Here is a 26,349-nt window from a genome sequence, read left to right as displayed (position 1 = left end):
GGAAGAGCACATAGTAGGCATTTATGGGTTAAATGCTTGTGGGTGAAGCCTGCTATGTTTTGACTCGGTGACCCCTCTCACAAGCTTTATTAAAGATGTATAAGGCAAAAGTACCCATTTGGAATTTTGCTTTTTATGCCCTAAATTCATATTATCTGTGACAGTGGAAATCTGCAATTAAATGTTTCTGCCCTATAAAATCAGAACTGTAGACATGAATATCAGGCACACTTTCTGGGAAATTTCCCAGTCCTGGGTCAGCATCTGGAAACCTGACCTTCTTCCCAGCAACCATCTAACAGGTGGTGGCTTGGGGAGGAGTGGGGAAGGGAGGGGACCGGAGAGGAAATATGAGCTCTGAGAAAACAGTCATCTCTTTCAAAATATCACTAGCAGAATGAGGTGCGTCACATCCAGCTGACATTTCCATTTTATTGAAGGATGCAAACAAATGATTGGGTAAGGGCTTCAGCATTTATTGAATCAGTGTTAATAGCCCTTGGGGCTTTACTTAGTGAAATCACAAAGATCATCAGGCTTATGCTACTAGAGTCATCTTTGAGATGAACAACTTCGTCATTTTGTCAGCTGGAGACATCCATTAGTAGATAATTTACCTCTGCAAATTATGTGCATGAGCTCATAGCGCCAATTTCAAATTTGAAAAGAAAGAGCAAAGCATTGGAGGTGGGTTCAGAGCCTTTATCTGCCACCTGTACCTGTGTGACAATCCAGAGTCTTCTCTGTAAAACGGACATAAGTCACATCTACTTTGCTGGATTGTGGTGAGAATTTGAGATAATATATGGAAAGTACCTAAATCGTGCCTTGAAAACACTGGATGCTCAAAAAGTAACTTCCGTGAAAGATATGATGCCAAAAGGCAATAGACAAAACAGCTGGGTTGAATGTTATCAGATTTGCATTCAACAATTATTTCCTAATCAAGCAGATTTGGGCCAGGCTACATCCAATTTAAGGATTCAGATACATACTTAAGAAATGGAGTTTACGCCTCAAAACATACATAACATGTGAATGGATGGTCAACAGGTTTCGTTACTAGTAATTATTTTCTGCCCATTTCTATTTTAAATGGTACCTTCTAAATATAGGGCTTTTGAACATAAGAGAAAGGCTTAAAATAGGAATAAAATATGTAACAGTACCTTCTTACCACGTCCATGGCAGACACTATTAATCAATTACAGTTCTTTTTTATTTCTTGTTGTTGAACCTGGATGTGGCTTCACTATCCTTCTCAACACATTGCTCCAGATAGCCTTTACTAATTGATCACATTTGATATTGGAGATAAATTCTATCTGTCATCCTGGCTTAAATTTGGATAATTGTAGAAATAATAGAAGCCTATGGGATAAATAATTTAGCCAGGTGGTCCCTATGTGCTGCTCAGATCAATTCACAAGCAGCTTATAAGTTTCGACTAAAGTGGACAGAAACCAAAACTCCATCCTCCTTTATGACTCTGCAATTTTGCTGCTTATAATGTTGTTTTTATATGGAGCTACTGGTACGGGTTTGAATCAACACAACCTATTTCCTTTGAGAACTTTCTGTATGTAATACATGGAGTTATTACCAATATGACAGTGCAGAAAGCCCAGAGGCCGTCTGCGGAGGGATCTGAGTCTTGAGTGCATGCTGGTCCCTTTCTGTCATTCACAGGAGGAGGAAGGATGGAACATGTACATGAGGGCCTACTGCACATTTGAGGCCCTCATTGGAATTCTTGCCTGCAGTGAGGCACACGAGGCTGTCCTCCAAGCCAGAACGGCTGGTGTGCAGGCTTGAGGTAGACTCCGGTGATGACTTATAAGCCAAAATATTTCTCACTACCCAAAATTTAAATGTTTGGGCTAGGGAAAAAGTTAGGTCCAGCAGATCATACCATTCCCTGGGCAGCGCTTTGAACATTCGTGATTAGTGCTCTGGCTCTATTAGAGATAGGAACCAGGGCCAGTAGGGAAGCTGGCAGGTCAAGATGCCCATGGATTTGCAAACTGTGCTCTAGAAGTCCAAGGGATTCCAGGAGGACCCCAGAAGCAGCTATGGGAGTGAGTAGGAGGCTAAGGGGTAGGGCCTTGAAACTATGTCCAGACCCTGGACATATTTCTCACCATCTCCAATGCTACCGCCCTGATCTGGGCCACCTCATTTCTGCCCTGAATTAGTCTCTTGGCTTTCATCCTCATTGCCATCTAGCTTATTTTCAATGCAACAGCTACAGTGAGCCTGTTAAAACAGAGGTCACATTAGGCAATTCCTCAGCTCAAAACCCTGCTCTGGTTCCCCATTTCACTCAGCGTAAAAGCCAGATTCCTGGCCAGACTCTTCAAGGCCTTGCACAGTCTAGTCCCCTTTATCTCTCCAATCTCTTCTCCTGCTCCTCTGCTCATCACTCACTGCCCTCCTGCCACCCTGGCATCTTTGTTGCTGCTCCACTGTGCAGGTGTGCTTCCATGCAGGGCCTTTGCTCAGGCCGCTCTCTCCTGGATGCTCTTCTCCCAGACACCTGCTTGGTGGTTTCCTCGCTCCCTTCTCAAATCTTTGTTCAAACCTCACTTTCTCTATGAGAACTTCCCCGACTACCTCCTCTATTGCAGTTTTCCCCATATCAGCTGGGCACTCTGGATTCCCCTTCCTCTGGTATACTTTTCTGTTTCCTGTTATATTTATCACCTTCTAACATACCATACATATTTACTATATGTTGATTTACTCTGTTTATTGTCTAAACAATTTACTCCCCTTGTTAAAAAGTAAGTTTCATAAGGGCAGGGATATTTATCTGTTTTGCTCACTGATGTTTTCCAGGCAGCTAGAACACTGCCTGACACATAATAGGATTTCAAAAAATATCTGTTGAATTAGTGTCTGCATGAATGAATGGGTTTCTGGGTCCATCACTTCTTCATCAACCAGAGCAACTTCATCTTTAAAATTAGCATTGATGTTAAGTTTCTGCATAAGATTGTATTTGAAAAAAAGATTCAGCAGCTAAAAAGACCATTTAGAGACCACTGCTCTGGTCCAATGCTCCATTTACGTATATTAGGGGGCCTGGGCCCAGAGGACTCACACATCCAGCTGGAGCAGAACCAGAAGAGGAATCATCTCCCCTGATTTATGATCTCAGCCTTCTTCAGTCTCTTTCACCCTCATCATGCCCGCCTAAAGCCTTCCCTACTTCTTCCTTAAATTTTTACCCCTGTTTTGAAAGAAGAATCATTTCACAGTTATTACAATCAAGAGTTTCACTGCTAAGAAGTAGTAACAGGAGCTGCTCTCTGAAAAGCTTTCGCCTTCCCCCACCTTCTTTTTTAAGCTCTGGTTACCACAAGTGACAGGTTTACAAGTATGTGATAGCTGGGTTTTCTGCTTCCAGCTCAAGCACCTCAGGTGTGGTTAGGTTTATTGATGCTGTTAGTACTAGCAATTAGCTTATATATTTTTTTTTCTTCTGGCAATGCCCGGTTCCCAGAAATTTCGCAAGCACTTCTCACATATGCAAAGGTTAATGAAGTAATAAACATCACCATCTGTTCTGTATTTTCCTCCCCAGGATTTTTTTGGTTGCTTTTTTTTTTTTCCCCTTCTCTTCTCCTTTATGGTATCTTATGGGAAAAACAGTTGGCGAATCAGCCAGACAGACACTTTCCAGGCTTTGTCCTGTGTCCAACTTTAAAGAAAAAGAAAAAAAAAATCCACAAAGGAATTGTTAATGCTTATCTCAGTGAGATTTTGAGGTTTTGGAGTGAATAATTTGACCCAGAGGGACAACATTATGCTGCTGGTGGCACAGCATTATAATGGTAGTAGGGTTGGCCTAAGCTACCTCAGCCTCTGTATTATCACCTTCATCTGAGACAGGGCTTCCCTGACCCCAATCTATCACATCACTCTGTTGCGTCATTTCATGTTACTTCCCGTACCTTGTTTAGCTATTTTTAAAAACTCATTCACTGTTCGTTCTCAATCCCATGGGAGCTGGGATCTGTCTTCTTTGCTCCTTTCTGTATTCCAGTGCCTGGAAGAAGGGTTGGCATGAGTTACATTCATGTAACCAATCTTTTAAAAGCTTGTACCTCTTATTCATCTCTGGGTCATCTCAACATCCCTTTTTGCAGACACAATCCTTCCCACCCCGTGGAAGCAATCCTCTGTATTTTCTTACCTTTGTTTGAAATATCCAAAGCGGCTTTGTTTTGAATGGACCTCGTCAACAAGTGATGAGACCACCACTCAGTATCTGAAATAAAGAACAAAGCTGAGGGCTTCCCTGGTGGCACAGTGGTTAAGAATCTGCCTGCCAATGCAGGAGACAGGTTCGAGCCCTGGTCCGGGAAGATCCCACATGCCGTGGAGCAACTAAGCCCGTGCGCCACAACTACTGAGCCTGCGCTCTAGAGCCTGTGAGCCACAACAAGAGAAGCCGCCGCAATGAGAAGCCTGCGTGCCGCAACGAAGAGTGGCCCCCCACTCGCCACAACTAGAGAAAGCCCACATGCAGCAACAAAGATCCAACACTGCTATAAATAAATAAACAAACAAACCAAAGCTGAGATTATTGCTTACTATAGTAAGGGAGGGATACGCTGGTCAGGCACATTCATTTTGAGCTGAGAAGTCTGCTAATATCTTTTCGGGGTTTGGGGAAGCACGGAGCTCAGGAATTGGAGGAATTTTAGAGCCAAAACTGATGACGTTCTCCGCAGCAGCTTGGTTACTCAGCTGAGACTGTTGTTGATTGGCTGTCGCTCAGAGGTAGGCTTAGGTGAGTCCATCTCTCATTGGCTGGCTTCCAGAAGTGAAGGTTGTCACTGATTGGTTGGCTTGTAGAAGCATGTTCAGTGAGGCATGTTGCTTCCAAAAAAGAAGTTTTTGCGACTTCTCATTACCGTAGTTACATACCAGTCTTTTCCTAAGTTAAGGGGGACTTTTTTTTTTTAATGCTCAACCCTAATCCGTACACCTCCCTTAGCCTAGTTCTAAACTGTGGGTAAGGTAGGTTTGTTTCCCACTATACCCCTTATTAACTTTGTGACATTTCTTGAAAAGTCACTTAACTTTACTAAATGTCAGACTCCTCATTTGCAAGATGGCTAATGATACCTACTTCTAGGATTATTGTGAAGATTAAATGTTACAATGGTTGTGAAAACTCTGTAAATTATCAAGCATCCTGAAAATATGAAACACACTTGAAATCTTCTCAAAATTTGATAATATATGCCAAGGTGATGTGTAAATTCTAAAGTGCTATAATCATAAATATATGATCTTTTTTAGTATTTATGTTAGTATTATCTTTCCCTGTTCAGGACCCAATTCAAGTGTTCTTTCCTCCAAGAAAATATCCATAACTACCCAAGTCTGAATTGATAAACTGATCTTTGTTGTCTCTGAATTTTGACCTTTATCATCTGTGCCACACAAATTAGCCCTCATAATTATTCCACCTCGATTTATTCAATTTATTTAATTTCTGGTTGCTGGTCTTACTTCTGCAAACAGATTTTAAGTTACTTAGGGCAAGAATCTTATCTTCATTAACATCAAAGAATATCAGAGTTGGAGAGCTCATGAGCCCAGGGTCAATAAGTAGTAGCACATGTATCCGTACTTCAGTATGAACCTATACAGACATAGCTAATCAGTGAACCTATACAGACATAGCTAATCAATCACAGAGCTCTCTCCCCCTAAGCCCAGATGTTGTCTTAGCATTCTTTTCACTATAGCACTCCAGGCCACCACTATAAGTTCAGTGGAGCTTACACCTGAGATAAAATCTACTTGCTATTCTGGATCTACTCCAAGCCTCTCACTTTCCAAATGAGGAAATTAGGGCCCAAAGAGGGAGTGACTTACTCATGGTGTGCAGAGCCAGAACTAGAACCAGTGTCTCCTATTTCTTGTCATCTTCTTTCTTCAGCATCACTAAGCATGCTGTGTTGTTAATATCCCCAAGGGTGCCCGACACAGTTGCTGGGTTCATACTGGGTGCTCAACAAACACTATGACCATCTTTCTTAGGGCTGAGTTTACTCAGGTATTTGGAAAGCAGAGTATTTCACAGTGCTATTGACATTGTAATTTAATATCATTGGGTCTGCCTGGGGTGGCAGCTTAATTCATGACTGTGAATTATCTGACATTTCAGTTCAAATTTGTAGTTTTCAAACTCTTTTCCTTCTGTAATGAGATCCACAGAGGATATCCCAAACCTATTAAAGTATATGCCCCTCTCACCACTTGCCATAGTCTATACCAGTCATACACATGGAAAGAGTCTGTAGTTGTACAAAACCTTCCTGGTTAAATATGGCAGGTTAGATATAAAAAAAAAATACATCAATCACATTCATAATGAAAATTAGATTTAAAAAGCATAAGTCTAAAAACATATTTGCATGAAATCAGTTTACTCTCCTCCAAGTTATTTAAGATGGATGCATCTGAGCAAATTGTTCTTCTCGGTTCTTTCTCCAGGCACTTAGAAGGGCTCTTAACAAAACAGTAATTAAAGAGAGTAGGGTTTTTAAAATCCCAACAGAAATAACATTTTTGTGCTTTGGAGGCTCTTGCTGCAAACTAGACCCTGATACAGGAAAAAGGAGACTGGAGAGGAAGGGGACCCTTGCTCAGAAGCAGCCCAGGCCAGCAAATCCTTTGAGAAAGAGTCTTTAATATCAATAATTAATATGTAACAATAGTGTTACTTACCATAGCAACCAAGCCATACTCATTCCTTTTCACTTGCTATTTCATCTCTGGAAACACTGTGCCTTCTACAAACATGTTCAGTTCTTTAGTTACAAACCTATTAAATTTCGGGTTTTTTCTCTCCCTTCCTCACAGTACTTCTCTTCCCCATTTCACTTTGTAAAAGAAAATATTAACAAACTGGAAAAGGCAGTTTATTAAGGTGTATTAGGAGATATAACCTTGTTCATAGCCTTTGATCCTGAAATCACATCACTTAGAATTTATTCAAGAAAAAAAATCAAAAGAAGAAAAAAATTGGGAAGTGTGAATAGTGTTCAACAATAGGGACATAGTGATATTTATTATTATATATCTACTTCAAGGGCTATGATACCAAAGGCCAATGGCAACATGAACAACTCAAATTATAATCATAAATAAAAAATAGAAAAAAATGCTATGTGTGTATACACTATTCTTGAAGTTGTATAAGTACAGGTATACTTATGAACAAAGACTGGAAAGTAGTGAATAAAGACAAAAATAATTTACATCAGAGTGGCAGGGGAATGTTTGTGTTTTGATGGTGATCATTTTTCAAAATGTTCTTTAATAATACAAAAAATTGAGAGTTCACCAGTGTAGTTAGTATTATGGCAGATGAAGGAAGAAGGGGCTCTAATTTGGGAGTCAGGATATGTCACTAACTGGCAATATGACCCTGCAAAATCCTTTCACTGTTTGATCTCACTTTTGTCATCTATAAAATGAAGACACTGGGGCTTCCCTGGTGGCGCAGTGGTTGGGGGTCCGCCTGCCGATGCAGGGGACACGGGTTCGTGCCCCGGTCCGGGAAGATCCCATATGCCGCGTGAGCGGCTGGGCCCGTGAGCCATGGCCGCTGAGCCTGCGCATCCGGAGCCTGTGTTCCGCAACGGGAGAGGCCACAGCAGCGAGAGCCCCGCGTACCGGAAAAAAAAATAAAGAAAATGAAGACACTGAGCAACTTTTTTCTTAGTTGATCTAAATTCTATTATCTTCATGGACTTACCTTCTTCTTTATTTAAATTGAAATTTGAAAGGTTTTACTACTATGTATAAAATAGATAACTAATAAGGACCTACTGTATAGCACAGGGACTCTACTCAATACTCTGTAATGACCTATATGGGAAAAGAATCTTACAAAAAAGTGGATATATGCATATGTATAAGTGATTCACTTCGCTGTACAGCTGAGAGTAACATAACATTGTAAATCAACTATACTCCAATAAAATTTTTTTTTAATTTAAAAATAAAGTGTTTTAAAATGTTTAAGGATGGTAGATACATGTCAAATTTTACGGCCTTGGTCCAAAAAAGAAACTTTCAAGCCTCACTCAAGCTTAGAGAACTGGGTTACCTAAAATAAAAAGTAATATATCTGTCTTGGCTCAAAACCAGTCATTTTTTCTTAAGCAAAAAGCTGTGACTTATCCATTTTTCAGAAAAGCTCATACTTAGAACCTACTGCTGAATACATAGTTAATCATGCAGTAAAATACCTTTAAAAGATGGAGAAATAGTGTTGTCCAAGGGCGATGTGATATTATGAGTGAATAAATCATGACTGCTAACATAGGATGAGCTGTTCTCTTCTAACTGTTGCAAGGCACAGTGATATCTATACTTTACTTTTATGTGCCAGCAAGTCGGCAAGTCAAAGTTCTCCACAGGTGGGACAGGATCACCAAAGATGATCCCAGGGGCTGCTGGGGATCTAAGAAGCCGTGTTTCCACAACACAGTTTATTAATTCTTATCTTGATCCAAAACTTAGTTCCTTTTCTAAGGCTGCTCTTCTCCCTTTTCTCTTTAAACCTAAATCCAGCCCACCTTGAGCAAAGGCTGTGTGGTCATATGTATCCCAGCCGTTCCAAATCCATGTCTTCCCCTTTACCAGCCATATGACCATGCATCATCTCTGAGCATCAAAATCTACTTTTAAACTCTTTCCTCACTCGGCAGTGGCACAAAGATGTCTAATACTGAATGTGTGTCTAGTATAATGTCTGGAACATCAATATTAAATAAATGGCAGAGCCTTTCTCATTTCCCAATACCCTTTTTAAAGAATCCTTGTCTGCTTGCTTTGACACTTTGTATTGTTCCTGAAATGACTCATATGTGTATAACTTATCTCCTAAATCCCTTAGATGTAGGGTCCCACCTATAGGATAAGCACCTATTGAACATGCTAAAAGCTTGGCGGGTAAGTCCAGAAACATCATCCATTATGAAGAAGCCAAAAATAGAACTAGGATTTATTGAGTGATTCTACATACCAGGCCCTGTGTGGAAGACACTGAATTCATTACCTCCTTTAATCCTTACACAAATCCCATGTGGTAGGTAATATTACTACCTCTTTACTTAGGAAGAAGTGACATTTAGAAAGGCTAATCGACATGACTGAGAGACACGGATAGAAAACAGCAGCTGAGATCTGGAACCTACATTCCTCTGATTTTGAATATAAACTCCTCTTTGAAAAAATGAATTTGCTATCAGCAACCAACACTTGGAGAGTTGCTGCAGAATATCCAGGCCCAGATTTGAATGTGGAGTGGCACCTTGGAATAATGAGTGTCAGAAACCGGCTCTGCAGCAGTATTCTAGCTCTGATGTCACCAGATAGCTCCTATTTCTGCTCCCCAAGCTTCAGGGTGATACAGATAGGAAAGAAGAGATTGTCAATTCTTCGACAAAGGTGATTTCTATTAACCTACCTAGAAGAAAAGCAAGAGTGTCTCTAATCCCCATCTCGATTCAGACTTTTCTCTAGTGGTATAATTGTTATTTCCTTCAACTGACTCTCACAAAATTTGATCCTGATCTATGATAGATCTCTTTTATCCAAATTGATTTTAAATGACTAAATTAATCTCTTTGGGAAAGAAACTCAATGAAACTTGAAAACTATTGAATTGGCACTGAATATTTTTAAAATTCTGATGTTCTAGGATTTTTTTAATGAACCCAGATATTTTATAGATATCTTATACCGAGATAATAATGGTTACATTACTTTGAAATTCTGCCCTAAATGGGGATTTTGCCTAATTGTTATTGCTACTTTTTAATTATTAAAGTAAAACTGTCCTCAATATTCTCGAGAGGACTGAGGTACATGGTTGTAATAACACATAGGTAACAGAATTGAAACTTTGTAAAAGGTAAAAAAAGAAAAAAAAATAGAAACTTTGAGTATATGTTTCCTTCAAAAGGTCCTCCTATGTGCAAGTTTTGGCAAGGTGTAGGGCAAACAGAACTCTCACATGTTGGTGGTGGGAAAGTTAAATGATACGACCATTTTGTCAGTTTCTTAAAAAGTTATCACATGATGATTCACCCATCTACTCTAGGTATTTACCCAAGAGAAATGGAAGCATATGCTCACACAAAGTCTTGTACATGAATAGTCACAGCAGCTTTATTCAGAATAGTAAAAGACTGGAAACCATCTAAATCTCCATCTGTAGGAGAATGGATGCTGATTCTGGAAGTCTAGTTTCCTAAATGGGGTCAGATTTTCTTTTTTTTAAATGTATTTTATTGAAGCATAGTTGGTTTACAAAGTTGTGTTAATTTCTGCTGTACAGTAAAGTGATTTAGTTATATATATATATATATATATATATATATATATATATATAAATGAAGAAAGCAGATGGTTCCCTGGGGACCAGAGAGGGGACGTGAAGGGGACAGGAGAGAGGGATTACAAAGGAACATGAAGAAACTATTAGGAATCATGACTGTGTTCATTATCTTGATTGAGGTATTGGTTTCATGGGTGCATGTGTATGTCAAAATTCATGAAATTGTATACTCGAAATAAGTGCAATTTATTGTATGTCAGCTGTACATCAGTGAATTCGGTAAAGTAGCAGGATACAAAATTAATGCACAGAAATCTCTGGCATTGCTATACACTAAGGATGAAAAATCTGAAAGTGAAATTAAGAAAACACTCCCATTTACCATTGCAACAAAAAGAATAAAATATCTAGGAATAAACCTACCTAAGGAGACAAAAGACCTGTATGCAGAAAATTATAAGACACTAATGAAAGAAATTAAAGATGATACAAATAGATGGAGAGATATACCATGTTCTTGGATTGGAAGACTCAACATTGTGAAAATGACTCTACTACCCAAAGCAATCTACAGATTCAATGTACTTCAAATTTTTTTTTTTTTTTTTGTGGTACGCGGGCCTCTCACTGTTGTGGCCTCTCCCATTGCGGAGCACAGGCTCTGGACGCGCAGGCTCAGCGGCCATGGCTCACGGGCCCTGGCTCACGGGCCCAGCCGCTCCGCGGCATGTGGGATCTTCCCGGACCGGGGCACAAACCTGTGTACCCTGCATCGGCAGGCGGACTCTCAACCACTGCGCCACCACCACGGAAGCCCCAAAAAAGTTTTTTTAAAATAGCTTACATGAGGAAAGATGGTGAGGTGAAAAAAGCAGTGAGCATGGAGTTTTGAGAGGTCTGTAATTAAATTCATGATTTACTTGCATGATCTCAGGCAACTTATTTAATTCTTCTGAATAGAAGTGTCCTTCTCTGTAAAATCGACACTGTCTCTGTCAGTTAAGATTGTGTTCATATATATCTGAAAACTTAGCAATGGCTGAAACAAGTAAAGGATGTATTTGTCTCATGGACATGAACTTTGGGTGTAGGCTGTCCAGCGCTGGCATGGAGGATCAGTGATGTTACTGGTGAACCAAGATCATTTTACTGTCCTTAGTGCTGGCTACCATTCCTCAGGCAACTTGTGTATCCCAGCAGGGAGAGGGAGGAAGGGGAAGAGGCACCATCAAGTGACTTCTCCCCATCTTTCATTGGCCATAGATGAGTCGCATGGCTATCCTTAGCTGGAAAAGGGGCCTGGGGAAGGCAAGTATTTGTTCTCTAGCCTCTATAGCACAGAAAAGAAAGCAATAAGGGGTTGGATTGTGCGTTGAAGGAGCCAACCTACAGCATCTACCCCAGGTACAATAAGAGTAACTAGCCCACACTGTCGTTGAGAAGATTTAAGCATATACAGAATTAAAAATTTGCTTGAAAACTACAACATTGCAAACAAAACAAAACAAAACAAAAAACATGTTGCTATTTGCTTCCTAATGTCCTGAAGGCCTAATCTGACCAGAGTTTGTAATCCTCTCAAATTAACGCCAGAGCCATCATGGCACCATAATAAAATTCTTAGCTATGGGATGCACGGTAGTGAAAACTGGGTTTGTAAACCCCATGGACTGTCTCAGGTCAATTCCATCTGTTGAACTAGTAAACTTGGAGGCAGAAAATCTTCTACATAGCAGGGCTGAACCCCACAGGAAGTATTTCTCACTAGTGATAACATACTAGCAGAATTCCTAGGAAAACCGTTGTCAGGTTCCCCTGGGAGGTCAGAAGTCCCCAGATCAGCACACTGGATTAAAATATGATAGCAGTATGTACATGACCATAGAAAAGAGGCTCAGTGTTGGGTCCTCATACAGGTCTTTCTTAACCATCCAATCTAAGGTGCCCCTTCACCCTAGTCACACTCTTTCCCATTAGCACATTTAATTTTCTGAAGCACTACTAAAATTATTTGTTTGTTGTCTATCTGCTCCCCTGCCTTTGAAAACTTAATTCCGTATGAGCAAGGACCTTTTGTGTCTTATTTACAGCTATAAATCTAGAACCTTGAATATGATAGGTGTTCTAAATTAACCTTTTGGATACCTTTCTATCCACTTATATATTTTTATTGCTTTAATGTTATAGAGATCACATAGTACCCACGTTTTGCTCTGTCTTTCAAATATCTTTGACCAAAAGAGTATTTTTACCTAGGTCTTGGGGATGGATATGGGGAAAATGTTTGGAATTGTTGAGTGTGGGTAAAAGAAAATTAGATTCTAAAGAAACAATCTTCTAGGCAGATTTCAGTCATATTAACGCTAGTATTTTAGGTATAGAATGAATTATCTTTGTAAGACTAAGTGACAAAAATGATTTGATTTTAAATTTGTACTTAACACTATTTAAACTGACATATTTCCCGTTGTTGTATAGGGTTTTTCTTTGAATATGTTCAGATATTTAAACCTCAAAGAGACAAGATTGGGCTGTGTCATTTGTGGAAAAGATATGGGTACCTAAAGCCCAATGGGAAACATGAGAACTCTTAAAGCAGTTTTCTGCAACCAACATGCTGTTTGCCACACACTCCCAGCTTCATTATTACTGGGAAAAGTTGTTTTTTTTTTAAAATCTAAAGTATTTTGGCACCTTCTTTGCTCAGATAGCTATATTTAGTTATTTTTAGAAGCAGTTTAGTTAGTTTAGAAGTATTTTTATATTTAGTTATATTTAGAAGTAGTTATTACTACTTCTTCCTGTAATCTGATATTAGCACACATCTTCAAGGTCCTTGGGTCCTGGCATTAGATTGGTTGAGATGGTCTAATAGGAAGAAGATAGACCCACTGACAAAACACATGAGGGATCCACTAGAGGGCAGCAAAATGCAAATCAAATTTAAATTTGCCCCCAGAAAGGCTGCTACTGTATTATCACAAAAATTTGTACTGCAAGTAAGATTTCTTAAATGCAAAAATTTCAGATTAGATCAGTGATGTAAAATAATTGATGCACAAGTATTTCTCCTTTCTTGGAAGTAGTGGTCCAAGAGCAAAATGAAAATAGAATTGGTTTCAGTCCCAGCTCTTTCACTAACTGCATGATACGGGGCAATCTACAGTTTGCCTCTCTGGTCCCCTTCTATGATATGTGGATTTGTACAAAATGATTCTTAGCATTCTTTTCAACTCTGAAGTTCCATGGTTTTATGATTAATGATTCTATTTAAGTCATTTAAAATCTTGTTGATTAGGCTATTGCATTAGTCAATCAACCATAACTTGACATTAGTGGAGATTCTGTTTGGAAATACCCACCGTTATTTCATGGAAAACTTAGGTCCCTGATATGCATTGATTTTCCTTCTTAGTAAAATGCCACTTCTGCCCCCAAACTTTAAGAGCTCTCATGTTTAAGAGCTTTAGGAGTTCTCATGTTTCCCATTACTTGTATATAATCTAGTGACAATAGTGGTTGCAGTGTTTTCTGCAATAAATTTTATGGTTTAAGCTATCAATACAATCTGTTTTTATTAAAACAAACAAACAAACAAAAAACCCCACAATGATCTTGTGCATACCCAGGTTGTTCTCACTCTCCATTTATTTTCCTTTTAAAGCACTACACATGTGAACTCAGTATTAGTTACTCTGCCAAACTTCTAAAATCATTAAGAAGGTTATATGTATGTATGTGTGTGTGTATATATATATATATATATATATATGTATATTTTTAAAAATCGTTGGCTTGAAGACCAAGGAAACTGTGACTGAGCGTAGATAAAAGAGCATCTTAAAGATCTGAACTACTGTGATGTCGTCATTCATTTGGTCAACCATTTTGAGCTTCTGGATGTGATTGATTTTGACAGTCAGTTAATTCAGTTACTCTTCGCATTTGTTCAATGAATGTCATTATAAATATCTACCACAATAACCCACTTTCAGTTTATGCTTGAGCTGTTATTAAAACTGAAACTCTTTTCTAAGTAGCATTTTTCACGAGCACCAATGGATAAAACTGTCAGCAGTTTAGTGAAAGCAGAAACCATTTCTGAACCCAGACTGATGAAGTAGTCATATTTAACAGTGCACCACATATTTAAATATTTTCAACCCTCATTTAGGACACATTTCCCTCCTATATGCCTAAGAAAGGAAGAAATATGCCTGGCTGGCAATGAATTTGAGGGATGAAGGAAAATCATCCTTTAAAACATAGTAAACCTATTATTACTATCAGAAGCCAGAGGAGGTAGAACAATGTTACAGGTACTCTTGACTCTGCCCTGGTACATTAGCTCATCTGGTGCCGATAAGGCTGGTACCCGTTTTTCTAGGACTCTGAAGTCTTTAGCTTCTGCCTCAGTCAGTCGTAGACCCAGCTTATCTCAATGCCTGAAGTCAGTAGCTTGAGATGATAAATCACTCATTTTAATCTATTTGCTTTTCTATTAGAGGGTGAGAAATGTTTAGAGACCTCAACCCCAGAGTCAGCAATTTCAGATATAAGTTGCAGTTTCACGACTCTAGTAAGATGAGCCTTTCCGACATTGCAGTGTTACTAATACAGAGTAAAGAGTAAAATACTGATCACCTAGGTGCAAATCCGGCATCTGCCTTTATTCTGTGCCTCCATATCCTCATCTGTTAAATGGGGATAGCTGTACCAATTTTGTGGGTTGTTTTAAGAAATAAGTTGATAATGGGCTTCCCTGGTGGTGCAGTGGTTGAGAGTCCGCTTGCCGATGCAGGGGACAGAGGTTCGTGCCCCAGTCCGGGAAGATCCCACATGCTGCGGAGCGGCTGGGCCTGTGAGCCATGGCCACTGAGCCTGCGCATCCGGAGCCTGTGCTCCGCAATGGGAGAGGCCACAACAGTGAGAGGCCCGCGTACTGCAGAAAAAAAAAAAAAAAGAAATAAGTTGACACTGGTAAAACTATTATAATAATTATTTAAGCTTATAAATATTAAAATGGTTTCACTTCTTCCTGTGCTCTTCCAACAAGATGTAGCGAAGAGTATCAGATTGGAGCTCCTACTCATAATTCACTGTTGACCTTGAACAAGTCACTTCCTCTCGGCCTCATTTTTCTTATTCAGGATCTAAAACAATGTTTCAAAAGTAATACATGTTCTAAGATTGTCTCAATGGATGTTGTGGAATGAACAAACTTCAAAATGAGGATATTGGAGCAAATAGATCACCAAGAAACCCTCTAATTTCAATACTTCATGTAATTCATTATCTCTCAAGAGTACCGTGGGGAACACCTGCAATGCCATTGGCTAGCAACATTGGGAAACACCACTGCAAAACAGCATACCGTTTACTTAAAAAGAATATTGACAGTATGTACACAAAATATAACACCCTTTACAGTGGTAATTAATACAGTATTATCTCTGCCAACACTAGACTGAAACAAAGGCCAGAGTAGAATAATAAAAACACGTTTATTTTGTACAAATCGGCTGTGTCCGAGGGACAGAGCTGGGGCAGGGCGCGCCCTCACAGGAGCTGGACGGGGCCCAGCAGCAGCTCGCCCTGGCCCAGCAGGCGACCCCGCTCCAGCCCGCGGCCCCGGTTCTCGGCCTTGACGCGCACGGCCAGGCGGCGCACCTCGTCTTCCGAGAGCCCGTCCAAGCACAAGTCCTGCTCCAAGACCGCCCGGCGTCTCCGCCGGACCACGGCGCCCCGCAGCCGGCGCGTCTGGCCCGGCGGCTGCAGGACGAAGCTGACGTGGCAGCCGACGGGGGCGCGGGGCTCGGCGGCCCCACCGGCCGGGCCCTCGGCGTGGAGCAGCCGGACGCGGAGGCGCCCGCTGTCCCGACTGTACTCGGCGCCCAGGCGCAGGGCGCCGCCGGCGCGGTCCAGAGTCACGGTGCCCTCGGCCTCCAGGCGCTCGGGCCGCGGGTCGGGGGGCGGCGGAGGGGACGTGGCGGGGGCCTGAGCCGGGGACAGGGAGCCGGCGCCGCGCTCGTCGTCGTCGTCGTCCCCGTCCCCGCTGGCGACGGAGCGGGCACTGGCCAGGCCGCTGCTCCTCTGCGCGCAGCGCAGCAGCCCCTCGGGAGCGCGCAGGAGGCGGCTGCCGCGGGGTCGGAGAGTGAGCGTGTCCAGGTGCGGGCGGGAGCCGCCGAGGGCCGCCGGGGGCACAGCAGGGACTCTTCCCGGGGGCACGAGGGGGGCGACTACGACGCCGCCTCCGAAGGTGCGCGCCCGGGGGCGGAGCGCGGGCAGGAGCGGGGCGGCCCCCGGGCCCCGGAGGAAGAGCGACTCCCTGCGGCGGGTGTGCGGGCTCTCGAGCAGCGCGCAGAAGCCATAGGCTGTACGTGCCCGGGGCAGGTGAGGCAGCGAGAGCGCAGCCTGCGATCGTGGGTCCCAGTCCGTGCGCCCCGCGCCGTCGCCTGTCCCTGCTTTTTCGCCCCTGTTGTCTTGGATTGCAGCCAGGGTCGGGCAGGGCGCGAGTCGCGGGGGGATGCAGAACTCGGGGATGCGGTCCGGGGTGAGCACGTTTGCGCACCGGGAGGGCCTGAGAGCAGTGGCTCGGCCGGCCTGATCCTGGAAAAGCCGGTTTCTGCCCCGCAGGAGGTGCTCGGGTCCCAAGCGGAGCCGCTCCAGGCACCACATCAGGCAGCAGGTGCCGGTTGCAGAGGAACCTCTGCTGGAGCTGGTCAGCCTGCAATGCACAAGCACACACGGATCGTCATAGTGAGCCCTGCTGGGCGCAGCAATGCCCGTCTCTTCTACTCATTGGGTGCTTCCTCCTGCCTCCCCCAGACCAGGCAAATTGCCCCTCACGCTGCTGTTGCAAATCTTTCAGTGTTTCCCTGACGGTAAAACAATCGTTCTTCTCTCTTCTGTAGTAGTGTAAACTTTGGGTTTGTTGCCTTAATCTAGACCTGTCCTCGCTGGCCTCAGGAGGAGATTCTCAAAATGTTTGCCTCGTGCTGTCCTCGGTGCCAAGTGGCACTATGCTTGTGCAATAGTTTCCTGAATCCTTGGATTATTGCACTCAAATCCTCAGAGAGAATTAAAATAATTATTATCCTTTCCAGGATATTCGGCTTGCTCCCCGCTTCAAGTGCAAAGAGCCTCAAACGAGTCCCTGAGGGAGTTAAGCAAGGCTATATAGGTCTCTCATAATGTACCTGGGGTCCAGCGTCATATAGGTCTCCGCACCGATCCTCCTGTGGCACCAACCTCTACAGGCATACAGCCTCTGGGAAGATCAAAGCTTGTGTGGCGGAGTTCTGTACAGCTTAAAGGCAGTCGGCTTGAGCCTTTATACCTGGGGCCTGGGACGCCCGCCAGTGGGCTGGCCGGATTGGCACTGATAGGTAACCTGACGACAGGCCTTCCAACTTTCCCTCTGCCACGTGGCTGGATCCGCTTTCTCTCCTGCTTCAGGTAGGGATGTTTCTGTTTACTCACGTGCAAAAAGTCTTTACTATACGGCAGAGTCATTGTGAGGATCGATGGACATAATGAGTGTGAATCACAGAAGCACTCTACACCTACCACTAAGAGGAGATAGAAGTCGAATCTGTCTTATTCTTACTTAATATCCTCCCCCAAATCCAGCCCTTAGTTTGCCCAGCTTTCGAAGTTCCTTACCTACCTTCTGGTTTTCTGTTCTGATTTTAAATCGTTTTTGTTTGTTGATTACAAACCACTCTGGATACAGGGAACCTTATGGGCTGCTGTAAATATTCTGTATCTTGATCTGGGTGGGGTTACTGGGGTGTATCCATATGTAAAAAAAATGATCTATCATACACTTAAGATTAGACATAAGATTGTGTCTTATACCTCAATTTAAAAAATAACAACCCACTTCTTAAACCTTGTGCGCTGATGTTTTAATTGGGAAAATATACTCCTGCATACAACTGGGCTGTTGGAACCATCCTTTGACGGCACGTTTGTAGGCTGTGCCCACCTGAGACATCCTTTTCCTCTCTTTTGAAAACTGACCTGTGTTCACTTTGTAAGAGACCTGCTTCCAACTAGCTTAGGTTGAAAGAGATCTGAGGCATTTTGTTCAGCGTTTGGGTGTACACTATTTCTGCCTAAGATACCGCCTTGCAAATTAATTGCTTATCCAAATGATGTTCAGTAAATTAAACTGAACTCATGCAAAGGTGATTTTAGGATGGAGCATGTGCATTTTGTTTCCAGGATATATACGTACACAGCCACTGTACTTGATGATTTACATATAGTCTCTGGAATAGTCACATAAACCCTGCAAATTATGATTATTCCTAGTAAGGTATCCAAGTTCACATAATGATGGGAAATGGAAGAAAAATACATACTGATGGGCATAAATGAGTTGTTTTGGGGATTAAACAACTCTAATAAGGTAAAATACTTAGCGCTGTGCTTGGAACATGGTAAGTGCTAAATACATATAAACTGTGATTATTATTATCATTAATAAAAATAGAAGGGAGGGACTTCTCTGGTGGTGCAGTGGTTAAAACTCTGCACTCCCAATGCAGGGGACACGGGTTCGTGCCCTGGTCCAAGAAGATCCCACATGCTGCGGAGCAACTAAGCCCGTGCACCACAACTACTGAGCCTGCGCTCTAGACCCCGCAAGCCACAACTACTGAGCCCACGTGCTTCAACTACTGAAGCCCGCGCACCTAGAGCCTGTGCTCCGCAACAAGAGAAGCCACCACAATGAGACGCGCACCGCAACGAAGAGAAGCCCCCGCTCCACACAACTAAAGAAAGCCCATGTGCAGCAACGAAGACCCAACACAGCCTAAATAAATAAATAAATAAAATAAATAGGAAAAAGAAAAGGAAAGAAAAGAAAATTAAGTCCGAAATCAGTGGTTTTGACTCTAGAATGGCCGCTCACTATGTGACCATGAGCAAGTTACTTAACCTTTCCAAGCCACAGTATCAAATGTAAAATTAGGAGGTGGGGACTTTGGGAGGTAATGAGATTAATGACCTTATAAAAGAGACCCAGGAGAGCCCCCTTGCCCCTTCTGATAATAATAGTATCTATCTATCTATAAAATAAGATAATGCAGGTGAAAACTTTAGCATAGAGCCTGATATACACAATGTCAGATATTTATTGTTACTACAGAAGAGAGCAAATGTTCGTTAGTCCATTTATTCATTCAAAGCAATATTTACTGAATGCCTCCTGGGTTTCAGCCACTGTGCTAGGCAGGTAGGTCCAGGCTGTACAAGATCATATCAACTATGTACATCTGTCAGAGGAGAAATGAAATGATGAAGATGACATATTTGAACTCCATCTGGCTGAGGCAGAAATGAGAAGAGACTATTGCACACTATTTATATATTTAGTCTGGGGGCAGGGTTGATGTGTCCCTGGGTTTGCCATGCCCTTGACTAGCTACTTGTTTGTCTTTATATGAGCTCCACTCCTGGCCAAAATTCTTGGTCCAGTGCCAAATCTGTTGCAGAATGATTACCAAATTATATACTTGAGGGTCACGTGAATGTGTTTTGACTCATCTTTTCTCAGGAGACAAGATGCTGTTAGCTCAGCAAATGAGAGCCCAGAAACCCCTAGGTTAAAATGGTGAGGCTCACAATCTGAGAAGTTGTCTGAGAAGTTGTTAAGCAGAGCTGTGTCGTGAAGGGAGAGATGATTTAGGGGTAAAGAAACATGAACTTTGGAGTTGATCTATCCTAGGTTCAAATGTTATGCAACTTTTTAACTATGGAACTGTGAGCAAGTTAATTAATTTCTTTGAGCTGAAGTTGTATAATGGGGGTTATAATACCTACCACACAAGATTGTTGTGAGGGTTAAAAATGCATGAAATGCCTGGCATACAGTAAGTGTGGCTATCACTTAGCTGTTGTTATTATACAGGTCTGCGTGGCTAGGAATTAGGTGATTCACACATGGATTCCCTTAAAAACATTTCTCTTTCTGGCCAAGCCAAGCAGCATTGCTTTGTTTTTATTAATCATTCACCTTCTTTAATAACACTTTGGAAGCATTTTCTATATAAGGTTTCTTGAAACAGCAGAGACATGCCCTCGCATGGCTGGTCCCCTGTGACCACATTAAGCCTTATGTTTTACTTACCTTGGAAGCGTGGGCCATGCAGTACTTGGGAGGATGGTGTAACAGGATGAGGCCCTGAGCCTGGAACACCCAAATCTACTCAGAGGGAGACTGTTATCATAGCTTCATCACAACTATGGGAACATTCACTGATGGAGCTGAAAAAATTCTGCAAAGTAAGCATAAATAGATCACACACCATCGAGGTCAGAGGTGCTCTTGGAGTAGAAGGATATGGAACCACTTAAAGGAGAACTGCAAAATAATATATAGGAGGTTGGGTGTCAAGGAAAGCAAGAAGAAGAGAGTTTATAACCCAATAAAATACCGGTGTTCTGACTCATCCATCTCATTCAACAGAATTGGAGGGTGGAGTAATGGAAAGTAAACAGATAACGGAGTTGGGACACCTGGAGTTTAGCACTGATAGTCACTAACTTCTTGTGGGACCCTGGCAAGTCACTTAATTCTCTCTCGCAGTCAGTGTCCCCTCCATCAAAGAAGAAGGTTGGATTAACCAAATGATATTTGATTGCCTCTGTCTCTGACATTCTGCAATCCACTCCTGTGCTTTCTCCCAGTTAAACTTCCTAACTTTTCTGAAAACCCATGCTGTCATGCTTATTCTCTAGCTTTTCCCTCCATTTCCTTTTCCCCCCAAATCCCTTTTGCTTTTCTCAGCAAACTCCAGGGCTGGGGAATGGGGTGTGGGTATGAGGTAGTAGTGTGACATTGGAATTTCTTATTTTTCAATTTTTAAGCAAGAGTGTTAATTTTTAAAAAGTGTCCCTAATTTTGACTTTTGTTTTTAACAGGAAGAATATTTTGCACATTTGTTTTTATTGCTCAGTCCCTCCTTGCAGTTTAGCTTTGCAAACCTTCTCATTGTTCTGAAGCAAGAGCCATAATTACTAGAATGTTCATTTCCTTTAGTTAACCTTTGTATCCAAATTCCTTTTGGTATCTGTGCGTTAGAGTGCTAATGGTGTTTCTTTTTAATTTTATTTTATTTTAGGCTGCGTTGGGTCTTTGTTGCTGAGCACAGGCTTTCTCTAGTTGTGGCGAGCGGGGACTACTCTTCATTGTGGTGCGCAGGCTTCTCAATGTGGTGGCGTCTTGTTGCGGAGTACGGGCTCTAGGCGCGCAGGCTTCGGTAGTTGTGGCTCGTGGGCGCTAGAGTGCAGGCTCAGTAGTTGTGGCACACGGGCTTAGTTGCTCCGCAGCATGTGCGATCTTCCTGGATGAGGGCTCGAACCTCTGTCCCCTGCATTGGCAGGCGAATTCTTAACCACTGAGCCACCAGGGAAGCCCTAATGGTGTTTCTTAACATTGGTTATGGTTTGTTTTGGATTAGGAGTTTTTCAAGAAGTATGGGATATTTGGGGCATTACTCTGTGTACATAATAACCAATCCCTCAAAACATACTTAAAAAGTAAAATATTAAAACTTAAAAGCTTTTTATCTTCTATGGTAATAGCATTATTTGTACTGACAATTTTGAGCTGAATTTTTCCACCATGAGAGTTTCCATTCTGTCATCAACCTTTCAGAGCAAGAAATCACCTAGTGGTGATTTAACTCTACTTATTAAAAGAGAAAAAGTGTCAGGGCTCAGGGAACTGAAGGAAAGAAACACTTGCTGTGTAGTTTTATGTAAATCATTTAATTTAATGTAAATCACTGACTTTAATTTTCCTATAAATGAAGACAATACGACGACCTGCATTACTTGTCTCACAGATCTTTCATGAGGCTTATTTGAAAATGCATGCCTTGGCATAATAATGGCATGATAGCTCATGAGGTATAACTGGAGAAGTATTAATAAGATGGAATAATGCTTATAAAGGCAGGCACATGCATTATTCTTTCAAAAGTGTAAAGTACCATAGAAGTACAAGAGATTAGGGCTTCCCTGGTGGCGCAGTGGTTGAGAGTCCGCCTGCCGATGCAGGGGACACGGGTTCGTGCCCCGGTCCGCGAAGATCCCACATGCCGCGGAGCAGCTGGGCCCGTGAGCCATGGCGGCTGAGCCTGCGCATCCGGAGCCTGTGCTCCGCAATGGGAGAGGCCACGACAGTGAGAGGCCCGCGTACTGCAAAAAAAAAAAAAAAGAAGTACAAGAAATTATTACACAAGGATCAGTACTGCCCACTTTTCCCCAGCAGATTACTCCTCTGTGCCATTTGCTTGACTATACTCTTCTGCCCGTGGCATCTTTCATATCATCTTGCTGTGTTATTCATACATCTTTGCATTGTTTACTTTTTATCTTTTTCTGGTGCATGCCTATCCCAACAAGAATATATATATATATATATTTACAAATACACATATATACACATATACATATATATATATATTTCTGCATTCTCCTCAGTACATAGTTGGTGTGCATGTACAAGGAGAGAGGGGTTGTTGTGGGTAGATTAGAAACAAGTTTGGTACAGGTTGAAGAGGGCTTTCTGAACACTGGAAAGTTATTGGGTCTTTTTGAGCAGGGGACTAACCTGAGCTCACCTGTGCTTTGGGAAATTAGCTGTGGTGACAATGTGAAGATGGATGGAGAAGGGAAAAACTGGAGGCCAGGAGGCCAGTTAGTGGGTGATTGCATGGTTCGGATGAGATATAAAGAGAATTTAGGAAATATGGCCAAAGCAGAATAGCCAGGTTTGGCTGTTAATTGTTTGTGGATGGTGGAGGGAAGTATGACGTGCTTCAAAATACATCCTAGGTATTTTGTCAGGGTGACTAAGCTCGGAAAAACAAACGGTTAAGGTTTTATATTCTGTGTGCTGAAGCGAAGGATGCAGGTGGTTACTGATAGCACCAGTACTGGTTAGTATTGGTTTTTTCTTTTACATCCATTTTACATAATACCAATTGTAGACATTTTGACTTTTTTTCTTTTCCAATGGATTTTGTATTTAAGGAATGATTTTTCTTTTTGAGCCTCTTCGTCCATTCAGGCTGCTATTACAAAATACCATAGAGTGGGTGGTTTAAAAACAATAATTTATTTTTCACAGTTCTGGAGGCTAGGAAGTCCAAGATCAAGGTGCCAGTTGATTCAGTGTCTGGTGAGGGCCCACTTCCTGGTTCACAGATATCTGTCTCCTTGCTGTATCTTCACACGGCCGAAGGGGTGAGGGAGCTCTCTGGGGTCTCTTTTATAAGGGTACGAATCCCATCCATGAGGGCTCTGCTTAATTACCTAATGATCTCCCAAAGGCCTCACCTCCTATTACCATGACAACAGGGGTTAGAATTTCAACATAGGAATTTTGGGGGTACACAATGTCCATAGAAGGTTGTTTAAGAGCAATTCACACATAGTTTTTCAGACATTATGTGTAGCAAAGCATTTAATAAACTTGTGACTACAAATGATCTTATTATTTCTTAGGTTCATGTCTGTTTACAGTATCTCAACAGTTTTTTGAAACAAATTTTAGAAAAAGAAGTCCTGTTCTCTAAAGAGGATTGGCTTGTCAATGAGCGGCTAAACTTTACTAACGTGAAAGTCCTTGCATTATAAAAGCCCCACTTTCAAAGCTTTGCCACACCAGAAACAGTTCAATGATTGCATGAAAGAGATAAATACACCTACACCTAAAGGAAAAAATGGAAGTACTACGTCGTTTTATTTCCCTACCGAGGTATGTAACTAAGAAGTGGCTTATGAGTTAACTAAGAGCCACTTAGCAACAGAAGGGAGTAAAAGAACGAGTTAACGAAATGCACATTCAGTTCCCATTCTATCTGCCATCTTATGATGCGGCTCTGTTCCTCCTCCTCCCACTTGTGAATTATTAGTGTGTTTTCAGGAAGCAAAAGTAAGCGGAGAGATGGTGCTAGGCGGAGCTGATATGTAGCAGGAGGAGGGTGCAGCGTCTCCTTTTTTGCCCTCCTGAAGGGGTGGTTACTTAGGAGGCGCTCAGGGTGCACTGGAGGCCTGGGAAGCGCCGGGCACCCATAGGGTCGGCTCCGAGGCCGCAGAGCTGCTTCCCGCGGGAACGATTGAGCCCTGCGGACCCGAGGTCAACAGAAGGCGACAGCAGGGAAGCACAGCGGCCACAGAGATGTCTCCGTGCACAGCAACTCCGGCTTCCCCTTTTCTTTCTCTAACATCCCTTTCCTCTGGGTCAGGCCCCAAACCGGCTCCGCCGCCCACCCTCGGTTGCCCGGGAAGCGGCTACCACGAGGCCGCGAGTCGGCAGCGAGTGCACGCACCTCCCGCTCCCGGCAGCAGCGGCGGCGGCGGTGCGCCTGCGCACAGGCCGAGTCACGCGCGGTGCGGCGCGCCGCGGGGGCGGGTCGGCGCCCGGGGGGGGCTGTCATTCGCTGCGCTGGTCGCCGCCCTCAGCTGCGCCGGGCGGTTCCGGGTTCTCCCTCTCCCGCGCCTCAGACCACCATGGTGCTGGAGTCGGTGGTCGCTGACTTGCTGAACCGCTTCCTGGGGGACTATGTGGAGAACCTGAACAAGTCCCAGCTGAAGCTGGGGATCTGGGGCGGTAAGCAAGAGGGCGTGGCCGCGGGCTGTCTGGGGTTGTCGGCGCTGGCCGAGGGGCCCACTCCGCGGGCTGCTCCTTTCCTGGCTCCAGCCCGGGCCGTACTCCCTTCGCCGCCCGCGACTCCGCCTCCGGGGAGGGCGCTGGGCTGGGCCCCCTCCCTGGGCCGCAGGTGCGGGTCGTGGGGAGGTCTGCGCTGGCCTCCGCCGCCACGGGGTGTCCGCCCGGGCTGCCAGGATTCCCAGGTTTCGCGACCCTGAGGTCGAAGCCCTTGCCCCGTCCCACCTGCTCACCCTGGGCGGCCTCTCCCTGCCCTCAGCCTGGCCCCTCTGGCCCCGAAGCATAAAGAACCCCTCCCTGCATCTCGCGTGGAGCGAGGATGGCTGCGTGGCCTCACACGTTCAAAGTGGCACCAAGGAAGAAGAAAAAAGAAATTGTGTTTTGCAGTGATCTTTTTGGCAGTTGATAGCGAGCGGGAGCTGGCTTCTCTTTAAGATTGCAGGATTTGGGAAAGGATCGGCAGGCAGGGGAGGATCATTACGAAAGGCTTGTCGGTAGGGATTCAAACTCATAATACTTCTGAGCTTCTGAGAAAGTGACAGCTTCCCTTAATATTGCTTATTCTCTCAATAGGAAGAGGAATTTCAATTTTGTTTTGGAGCGATAGAGAGAAATTCAGGCCACGAACAGCATCATCATTAGGTGCTGCTTGGTTGCACGCCGAAGAATTTACACCAATGCTTCTACCCTAGGGGTTGTGTATAGAAGTAGATTGTAGTGTGCTTCTCCATTCTTCAAAAAGATTAATTATTTGCACCATTTACATGTTAAGCTTTGGGGACACTGGGGATACCTTTGCATTCTGCAGAAGACTTTTGGGCATTTTGTCAGCTTTGGAGGGAAATCTAAAGAACTACTCAAGTGGATGGAACTGCTTTTAATTCAGTCAACAAGTAGTCCTAGCCCCATCTGTCCTATACAGTAGCCACTATAGGAGCACTTGCAGCCTAGTTAGTTAGTGCAAATTGAGGTGTGCTAGAAGTATAAAGTACACACCGAGTTTTGAAAATACTTAGTAGGAGAAAGATTGTAATATCTCAACAATTTTTTATGTTGATTACATGGTGAAATAATAATATTTGAATACATTGGGTTAAATAAAATATATCATTAAAATTCATTCCCCCGTTTCTTTTTACTTTTTAAAAAAATCTGATTCCTAAAATTTATAATTACATATATGGACCATACATACATATATATATATATATATGTGTAGAGAGAGAGAGAGAGAGAGAGGGCAATTGTGCTGCCCTGAATTACGGAGGAGCCTGCTTTTAGT

At 43.0% G+C, this 26,349-nt stretch overlaps 2 protein-coding genes across 5 annotated transcripts in view; one reads left to right on the top strand and one right to left on the bottom strand.

Annotated features, from left to right (window-relative positions):
• Nucleotides 1–15,860: 15,860 nt before the first annotated feature.
• On the bottom strand, nucleotides 15,861–17,654 carry LOC132531605 (C2 calcium-dependent domain-containing protein 4A-like). Its single transcript, XM_060169550.1, has 2 exons — nucleotides 17,575–17,654; nucleotides 15,861–17,102 (listed from the first exon to the last, which is right to left on the bottom strand). The coding sequence occupies exons 1-2, from the start codon at nucleotides 17,589–17,591 to the stop codon at nucleotides 15,935–15,937; spliced, it is 1,185 nt and encodes a 394-aa protein (XP_060025533.1). The 5' UTR covers nucleotides 17,592–17,654; the 3' UTR covers nucleotides 15,861–15,934.
• Nucleotides 17,655–24,818: 7,164 nt separating this feature from the next.
• Nucleotides 24,819–26,349, top strand: part of VPS13C (vacuolar protein sorting 13 homolog C) — a 179,721-nt gene continuing 178,190 nt past the window's right edge. For all 4 annotated transcript variants that reach the window (XM_060151212.1, XM_060151193.1, XM_060151206.1 and 1 more), the window contains exon 1: nucleotides 24,819–25,010. In XM_060151212.1, coding sequence (XP_060007195.1) covers nucleotides 24,911–25,010 — 100 coding nt within the window. In that variant the 5' untranslated portion in view covers nucleotides 24,819–24,910. The remainder of the gene's footprint in view (nucleotides 25,011–26,349) is intronic.

Source organism: Lagenorhynchus albirostris, chromosome 1, assembly GCF_949774975.1.
Source record: "Lagenorhynchus albirostris chromosome 1, mLagAlb1.1, whole genome shotgun sequence".
Taxonomy (NCBI): domain Eukaryota; kingdom Metazoa; phylum Chordata; class Mammalia; order Artiodactyla; family Delphinidae; genus Lagenorhynchus; species Lagenorhynchus albirostris.
The sequence above is the reverse complement of the archived record's forward strand: the minus strand, read 5'-3'. Positions and strand labels throughout refer to the sequence as shown.